The sequence below is a fragment of the Moschus berezovskii genome, chromosome 25 (genome assembly GCF_049115385.1).
Source record: "Moschus berezovskii isolate FMDL1 chromosome 25, NW_MosBer_1.0, whole genome shotgun sequence".
NCBI lineage: Eukaryota > Metazoa > Chordata > Mammalia > Artiodactyla > Moschidae > Moschus > Moschus berezovskii.
The window spans coordinates 50,030,142-50,039,658 of record NC_142484.1 but is presented as its reverse complement, the minus strand read 5'-3'; the positions used below and the strand labels follow the sequence as shown (position 1 = coordinate 50,039,658).

The following is a 9,517-nucleotide window of genomic DNA, read 5'->3' as shown; positions in this document are numbered from 1 at the left end:
TCCATCAAGAGTAAATACTATGATCCCCATTTCATAGATGAAGAAACTGAGGTCACAAAGGATTAAAGAACTTTTCAAAAGTCATACAGAGGAACAACAACTGGGGATCAAACTGACGTTTAAATGTTTCAAAGTGAATCATAAAGGAATGATACAACATAATGTTTACCTATGTCCTGAAAGTATCACAAACTAGACAGAAGAAAGAACAACTCAAACAAAGTTATTACCACATTTATTCTTCTGTCGTCAATGGCCCTGTGCACATATACACACATCCAAAGTTGCTCTGGACTGCTGAATTTATTTTCTAAACTTATTTTTTAAAATTGGTTCAAACTGATTTCTGGTCATTCCAAACATTTAATCTACCTTCAAATGGTGAAGGTCTGTCTCCTCATTTTACAAATAAGAAAACAGGGGTCCAGAAAAATCAAGTGATGTGACCCAGATAACTCCAAAACAAGATGTCTAAAACTATTTCAACCACTGTCAGAATTATTAGCATCAGTTCAGTCGCTCAGTTGAGTCCGACTCTTTGCGACCCCATGAATCACAGCACGCCAGGCCTCCCTGTCCATCACCGACTCCCGGAGTTCACTCAAACTCGTATCCATCACGTTGGTGATGCCATCCAGCCATCTCATTCTCTGTCGTCCCCTTGCCTCCTGCCCCCAATCCCTCCCAGCATCAGAGTCTTTTCCAGTGAGTCCACTCTTTGCATGAGGTGGCCAAAGTATTGGAGTTTCGGCTTTGGCATCCGTCCTTCCAATGAACACACAGGACTGATCTCCTTTAGCATGGACTGGTTGGATCTCCTTGCATATGTGGTTCACTGAGAGAAGGACCACCAACTTGACTGTCATAATTTTAGAAGCCAGTCTTTCAACAGCACAGTATAACAGAGGGGTTAACAGTAAAGACTAGATACTAGAATCAGACTGCTTGGGTTTGAATCTCAGTTCTACCACTCACCAGCTACTGAACCTTGGTTCTGTGTTCTCATCTGTAAAACGACCATCTTCCTCACAAGGTTGTCTAGGGGAGTGAATGATTTCGTGCTTAGAACAGTGCTTGGAGTATTAAGTGGACTCAATTGATTGGAAACCATTGTTATGGTTACTCTCTAGTCATTTCTCAAAGGCTCAACCAGACAAACGCTACCAATGACTGTAGGCTGCTCACACTCTGCAGGAGTGACTCTCTAGCCCAGAGCACAGTCCCAGCAGGGAGGGTCACAATGCCTTTGCTGAGTCAGGGAAGTGGGTGGTCCATGGTTCCAGAAAACCAAATGGCAGGGTTTTGAGGAGGTCGAACCAGTTTCAAAAGGATTCTGGCCCGGTCAGGATCCCCAAGATAACTGGGATGAGTCCCCAAAAGGGCAGTGTTGGTTTAGTTTAGCCCCATCTCAAGTTTCTAACACAAAAGAATTACTGTATGACAGAATGGCTTGTGTGTGGCCCAGAGGTGACCAGGAATGCTAATTCAAACCCTCTCCTTAGAATTATGGAGATAGCAACCCACTCCAGTGTTCTTGCCTGGAGAATCCTGGGGACAGGGGAGTCTGGTGGGCTTCCGTCTATGGGGTCACACAGAGTCAGACACGACTGAAGTGACTTAGCAGCAGCAGCAGCAGTGATTTAAATACATTTTAAACTTTCAAAGAATACACAAATAAATCTCCCAAGTAAGGCTGCTGCACAGAAATCAAGGACTTGGTTTGTTTTGTTTGCTACTGACCCTGTGGCATCACCGAATAGTTGATGGCAGAGAGAAACCACTCATTAACGGCTTTCTCAAAGGATGAATTCCCAGAAAAGACATTTTTGTCTTTGTTGAATTAACCTTTCCCCTTCTTTCCTTCTCGGCCCAATGAAATTGCATTTAAGGGAGAAAGCATTGTCCGATAACACTAGCAGCAGTCTCAGATATGGTAATAAGGAATGTATGTTTTTCAATTGTGATCTTTATAGATTTCAATCTAATCTGTGTAACAGAAGCTGCTAATTAGTGATAACTGAGAAAACACATAATTTAAGATCTATTTTAAAAGTACATTAACCCATACAAAACACAACATTTTACATATAATCTTAAGACTTTTATAGAAATTCATTTTCCCAAGATTTATTTTCCATGTACCTTAGGTTACATAAAATCATAAGAATATGGATTCCACTCACTTAGAATTTGTGACAATTCAAATAAGTATAAATATTAGCTTTATACTTGGTAAAAAGTCTGAGGTCATCTGTTCCTTTGTGAATACTGCAGGGTCTTATTTTATTCTATTAAGTAAGCGGTCAAAAAATGAAAGATTCCTCAAATATGGCCAAATCGTTTATTTTACCATGACTCTCTAATATGCAATTTGGCCAACTATGAATTAAAATAACATCTTTAACATGTTTCATTTTTTATCTGCTCATATCGTTTCACTATTTTGGCTTTAATGTGTATGACTTAGAATAAAATAACATGCTATCCCTTTAAACAATTTATGGTGTAACTTGCAAGAACAATGGACAACTGGAAATGGAAATCTAATACTGGGTGACTTTAGCCAAAGCACCGAGCCTCTCTGTGCATGCTTCCACATCTTTAACACAGAGATGATAACACTAGTCATCACAGAAATGTCAAAAAGATCAAAGAAGAATATATATATGTGTGTATATATATATAAGAGCATTCATTTGTTTTTAATTTTAAGATGATAATTTTGAGTTTTTTAAAAAAAGATTGGCTTTCCCTCAAATATTCTGAATTAGTAAGGAACAGGCCTTAAGCCTGGTTCTACCTGGCTATCTTTTCTGAGTACGTTTTTAGGTTGAAGATTTCATCATACCTGGTGGCAGCTGAGGTTATAATCTTGTTGGGATATTTCCTCCAAATCCAAATTGTTTCAACATAGGAAACACACACACACACAATTATGTAAGTGTGAAGCCTGTGAACACCACGATAATTGACTAATTGATTGATAATTGACTAATCAATTGATAATTGTTACCAAAATGTGACACAGGGATATGAAGTGAGCAAAGATGTTGGATAAAAAGGCACCAACAGATTTGCTCAACACAGGGTTGCCACGAGACTTCAATTTGTAAAAACTGTGGTGCCTGCAAAACAAGAGTCCAAAATGCAGTACCTAGATGCAATGTCAAAAATGACAGAACGATCTATTCGTTTTCAAGGCAAACCCTTCAGTATCACAGTAATCCAAGTCTATGCCTTGACCAGTAATGCTGAAGAAGCTGAGGTTGAACGGTTCTAGGAAGACCTACAAGACCTTCTAGAACTCACACCCAAAAAAGATGTCCTTTTCATTATAGGGGACTGGAATCCAAAAGGAGGAAGTCAAGAAACACCTGGAGTAACAGGCAAATTTGGCCTTGGAGTACAGAATGAAGCAGGGCAAAGGCTCATAGAGTTTTGCAAGAGAATGCACTGGTCATAGCAAACACCCTCGTCCAACGACACAACAGAAGACTCCACACATGGACATCACCAGATGTACAGCACTGAAATCAGATTGATTATATTCTTTGCAGCCAAAGATGGAGAAGCTCTCAGTTCAGTTCAGTCGCTCAGTCGTGTCCGACTCTCCGCGACCCCATGAATCACAGCACGCCAGGCCTCCCTGTCCATCACCAACTCCCGGACTACACTCAAACTCATGTTCACAGAGTCGGTGATGCCATCCAGCCATCTCATTCTCCGTCGTCCCCTTCTCCTCCCGCCCCCAACCTTTCCCAGCATCAGAGTCTTTTCCAGTGAGTCAACTCGTCGCATGAGGTGGCCAAAGTATTGCAGTTTCAGCCTTAGCATCAGTCCTTCCAACGAACATCCAGGATTGATCTCCTTTAGAATGGACTGGTTGGATCTCCTTGCAGTATAAGGGACTCTCAAGAGTCTTCTCCAACACCACAGTTCAAAAGCATCGATTCTTCGGCGATCAGCTTTCTTTACAGTCCAACTCTCACATCCATACATGACCACGGAAAAACCATAGCCTTGACTAGACAGACCTTGGTTGGCAAAGTAATGTCTCTGCTTTTTAATATACTATCAAGGTTGGTCATAACTTTCCTTCCAGCAAAAACAAGATTGGGAGTTGACTGTGGCTCAGATCATGAACTCCTTATTGCCAAATTCAGACTTAAATTGAAGAAAGTAGGAAAAACCACTAGACCATTCAGGTATGACCTAGATCAAATCCCTTACGATTATACAGTGGAAGTGACGAAGAGATTCAAGGGATTAGATCTGACAGACAGAGTGACTGATGAACCGTCGATGGAGGTTCGTGACTCTATACAGGAGACAAGAATCAAGACCATCCCCAAGAAAAAGAAATGAAGAAAAGCAAAATGGTGTCTGAGGAGGCCTTACAAACACCTGTGAAAAGAAGAGAAGCGAAAAGGAAAGACACACTCATTTGAATGCAGAGGTCCAAAGAATAGCAAGGAGAGATAAGAAAGCCTTCCTCAGTGATCAGTGCAAAGAAATAGAGGAAAACAGCAGAAGAGAAAAGACTAGAGATCTCCTCAAGAAAATTAGAGATAATAACGGAACATGTCATGCAAAGATGGGCTCAATAAAGGACAGATTTGGTAGGGACCTAAGAGAAGCAGAAGATATTAAGAAGAGATGGCAAGAATACACAGAAGAACTATACAAAAAAGATCTTCACGACCCAGAGAATCACGATGGTATGATCACTCACCTAGAGCCAGACATCCTGAAACGTGAAGTCAAGTGGGCCTTGGCAAGCATCACTACTAACAAAACTAGTGGGGGTGATGGAATTCCAGTTGACCTACTTCAAATTCTAAAAGATGATGCTGTGAAAGTGCTGCACTCAGTATGTCAGCAAATTTGGAAAACTCAGTCGTGGCCATAGGACTGGAAAAGGTCACTTTTCATTCCAATCCCAAAAAAAGGCAATGCCAAAGAATGCTCAAACTATCGCACAATTGCACTCATCTCATATGCCAGTAAAGTAATGCTGAAATTTTTCCAAGCCAGGCTGCAACAGTACATGAACTGAGAACTCCCAGATCCTCAAGCTGCATTTAGAAAAGGGAGAGGAACCAGAGATCTAATTGCCAACATCCGCTGGATCATGGAAAAAGCAAGAGAGTTCCAGAAAAACATCTACTTCTGCCTTATTGACTAGGCCAAAGCCATTGTGTGGATCATAACAAACTCTGGAAAATTCTGAAAGAGATGGGAATACCAGATCACCTGACCTCCCTCTTGAGAAATCTGTATGCAGGTCAGGAAGCAACAGTTAGAACTGGACATGGAACAAGAGACAGGTTCCAAATAGGAAAAGGAGTACATCAAGGCTGTATATTGTCACCCTGCCTATTTAACTTCTATGCAGAGGACATCATGAGAAACGCTGGGTTAGAGATAGGCAGATGACACCAACTTTATGGCAGAAAGCAAAGAACTAAAGAGCCTCTTGATGAAAGTGAAAGAGGAGAGCTGAAAAAGTGAAAAAAGTTTGCTGAAAACTCAACATTCAGCAAATTAAGATCATGGCATCTGTTCCTATCATTTCACTGCAAATAGATGGGGAAACAGTGGAAACAATGACAGACTTTATTTTGGGGGGCTCCAAAAATCACTGCAGATGGTGACGGCAGCCATGAAATTAAAAACACTTGCTCCTTGAAGAAAAGTTATGACCAATCTAGATAGCATATTAAAAACCAGCAACATTACTTTGCCAACAAAGGTCCGTCTAGTCAAAGCTATGGTTTTTCCAGTAGTCATGCATGGATGTGAGAGTTCGACTATAAAGAAAGCTAAGCCTTGAAGTATCGATGCTTTTAACTGTGGTGTTAGAGAAGACTCTTGAGAGTCCTTTGGACAGCAAGAAGATCCAACCAATCCACCCTAAAGGAAATCAGTCCTGAATATTCACTGGAAGGACTGATGCTGAAGCTGAAACTCTAATATTCTGGCTACCTGATGCAAAGAACTGACTCACTGGAAAAGACCCTGATGCTGGGAAATATTGAAGGTGGGAGGAGAAGGGGACGACAGAGGATAAGATGGTTGGATGGCATCACCAACTCAATGGACATGAGTTTGAGTAAACCCTGGGAGTTAGTGATGGACAGGGAGGCCTGGCGGGCTGTAGGCCATGGGGTCACAGAGAGCTGGACATGACTGAGCGACTGAAGTGACTGAAGTGAACTGTCTGCAAAGCACAATAAAGGGAAGTGCAATAAAACAAGGTATACGTGTTTTCTTGACTAATTTTCTGTTTACCTATTCATTTTTGTTTTTAAGGATAGGTAGTTCTTTGGCTCCATCGAGTCTTAGCTGTGGTGTGTGGGCTTGGCTGCCCTGCAGCACATGGGATCTTAGTTCCCTGACCAAGGATCAAACCCATGTCCCCTGCACTGCGAGGCGATTCCTATCCACTGGACCGCCAGGTAAGTCCCCACCTATCTGTGTTAATAGAGATACGCTAATCTGTGGGCTCCTCCCTTTTCCTTCTGATCCTGTCACTTTTCACTTTTAAGGCTGTGTTAGGTGTTAAATCAATGCTCCAGCTGCCCAATGCGCTTCAGTGCTCACTGTCAACAGTATTCTATCTGACGTCACTGTTGCCACACCAGTGTGTTTCCTCATCAGACCATCACATTTGTCAAGCGTATCTTTTCCTATTTACCAATGTATTTCTTTCAAGCCTGTTTGTGCTTACTAGTGTTTTTAAACAATATATAGTTTCCTCCTCAGTTCAGTTCAGTTGCTCAGTCATGTGTGACTCTTTGCGACCCCATGAATCACAGCACGCCAGGCCTCCCTGTCCATCACCAACTCCCGGAGTTCACACAAACTCATGTCCATCGAGTCGGTGATGCCATCCAGCCATCTCATTCTCTGTCGTCCCCGTCTCCTCCCACCCCCAATCCCTGCCAGCATCAGAGTCTTTTCCAGTGAGTCAACTCGTCGCATGAGGTGGCCAAAGTATTGGAGTTTCAGCTTTAGCATCAGTCCTTCCAATGAACACCCAGGATTGATCTCCTTTAGAATGGACTGGTTGGACCTCTCTGCTTTTTAATATGCTATCTAGGTTGGTCATAACTTTCCTTCCAAGGAGTAAGCGGCTTTTAATTTCCTGGCTGCAATCAGCATCTGCAGTGATTTTGGAGCCCCAAAAAATAAAGTCTGACACTGTTTCCCCCTCTACTAAAGTATAAACTCAACAAGGAGTTTTTTCCCCCCAGGGGTCTTATTCCCAGAGCCTAGATCAGTGTCTGGCACATAGCAGGTGCTCATTAAATACATACATACATTTACAATATGTACTTATACTTAGCTTTATGAGAAAAAGTTACAGTTAAAAGTATTCAGCACTTCCATCTTCTTGAACAAGACTACGTTCCTAGCATACTTAACCTACCTAATACTCCTTGTTGTTATTTTCCAGAGACTCAGAAGAACCTTTACAAAAATAAATGGTCCTGTTATTATCATTGTTGAGTGACTTTGCCAAAAACTACACCCTCATCCTATCTTGGGGTTCTCTTTTCTTTCTGCTAAAGGATGCTCTTTAGAAATTCTTATAGATAGGGTATGCCAGAGATAAATTATTTTAGTCCTTGCCCCAAAATGTCTTTCTCTTGTCCTCAACCTGCAGTGGTGCTTTAGATGGATAAAGTTATCATCACTCAGCATTTTAAAGATATTAGTTCATTATCTTCTAGCTGTTATTGTTGCTGTTGAGAAGCCTGCACAGTTGATCATCTTTTGGAGATTTCTTCTCTCTGGTAGCTTTTAGTTGCAAAGAATGTCTCTAGCCTTCTAGTTGCAAAGAATGTTTCTCATTGCGATTGATTTTTACTTGTCCTGCTTCGTATGCACAGCGTAGTTTTAATGTGAGGTTTGACAAGTTATCAGTTCTGAAAATTTCAGGATGTACTTCTTTAGTTATCATTCCTTAGTCATTCTTACAGCCCCTTGTTCTAGGACTCCCACTAGATGTATACTGAAGGTTCTCAACCTGTTTTTAATATCTCTTAATGGCATAATGGTTTTTCCCATGGTCACGTATGGATGTGAGAGTTGGACTGTGAAGAAAGCTGATCGCCGAAGAATTGATGCTTTTGAACTGTGGTGCTGGAGAAAACTCTTGAGAGTTCCTTGGACTGTGAGGAGAGTCAACCAGTCCATTCTAAAGGAGATCGATCCTGGGCGTTCATTGGAAGGACTGATGCTAAAGCTGAAACTCCAATACTTTGGCCACCTCATGCGACGAGTTGACTCACTGGAAAAGACTCTGATGCTGGGAGGGATTGGGGGCAGGAGGAGAAGGGGACGACAAAGGATGAGATGGCTGGATGGCATCCCCGACTTGATGGACATGAGTTTGTGTGAACTCCGGGAGTTGGTGATGGACAGGGAGCCTCGTGTGCTGCGATTCATGGGGTCGCAAAGAGTCAGTCACGACTGAACTGAACTGAAGTAGACAAAAGAACTGTACACAGAAAAGTATAAGACACTGATGAAAGAAATCAAAGATGACACAAACAGATGGAGAGATATTTCATGTTTCTGGGTCGGAAGAATCAATACTGTGAAAAGGACTATACTACCAAGCACAATCTACAAATTCAACGTGATCCCTATCAAATTACCAACGGCATTTTTCACAGAACTAGAACAAAAAATCGCACAATTCATATGGAAACACAAAAGATCCCAAATAGCCAAAGCAGACTTCACAAAGAATGGAGTTGGAGGAATCAACCTTCCTGACTTCAGATTATACTACAAAGCTACAGTCATCAAGATAGTATGGTGCTGGCACAAAAACAGAAATATAGACTGATGGAACAAGATAGAAAGCCCGGAAATAAACCCATGCACCTATGGGTACCTTATTTTTAACAAAGGAGGCAAGAATTTACAATGGGGCAAAGACAGGCTCTTCAATAAACGGTGCTGGGAAACCTGGACAGCTACATGTAAAAGAATGAAATTAGAACACTTCCTAACACCTATACAAAGATAAACTCAAAATGGATTAAAGACCTAAATGTAAGATCAGAAACTATAAAACTCTTAGAGGAAAACATAGGCAGAACACTCAATGACGTAAATCAAAGCAAGATACTCTATGACCCACCTCCTAGAGTAATGGAAACAAAAACAAAAGTGAACAAGTGGGACCTGATTAAACTTGAAAGCTTTTGCACAGCAAAGGAAACGATAAGCAAGGTGAAAAGACAGCCCTCGGAATGTGAGAAAATAACAGCAAATGAAACAACAGACAAAGGATTAATTTCCAAAATATACAAGCAGCTCCTACAACTCAATGCCAGAAAAACAAACAACCCAACCAAAACGTGGGGAAAAGACCTAAACAGACATTTCTCCAAAGAAGACATACAGATGGATAACAAACACATGAACAGATGCTCAACACTGCTCATTATCAGAGAAATGCAAATCAAAATTACAATGAGATATCATCAAAAAAATCTAC

General features: G+C 41.3%; 1 protein-coding gene and 1 long non-coding RNA gene across 8 annotated transcripts in view; one reads left to right on the top strand and one right to left on the bottom strand.

Moving 5' to 3' along the window:
* The window catches only part of LOC148773935 (uncharacterized), a 57,935-nt gene that overhangs the window by 14,967 nt on the left and 33,451 nt on the right, over positions 1–9,517 (bottom strand). The window lies entirely within an intron of this gene.
* LOC148773936 (ferroxidase HEPHL1-like) overlaps positions 1–9,517 on the top strand; it is a 226,320-nt gene that overhangs the window by 196,214 nt on the left and 20,589 nt on the right. For 5 of the 6 annotated variants that reach the window (XM_088832474.1, XM_088832477.1, XM_088832476.1 and 2 more), the window contains exon 10: positions 6,313–6,458. In XM_088832474.1, coding sequence (XP_088688600.1) covers positions 6,313–6,317 — 5 coding nt within the window. In that variant the 3' untranslated portion in view covers positions 6,318–6,458. Of the gene's footprint in view, positions 1–3,338; positions 3,564–6,312; positions 6,459–9,517 lie in introns of those variants that run through there. The other variant, XM_088832472.1, reaches the window with a different exon arrangement.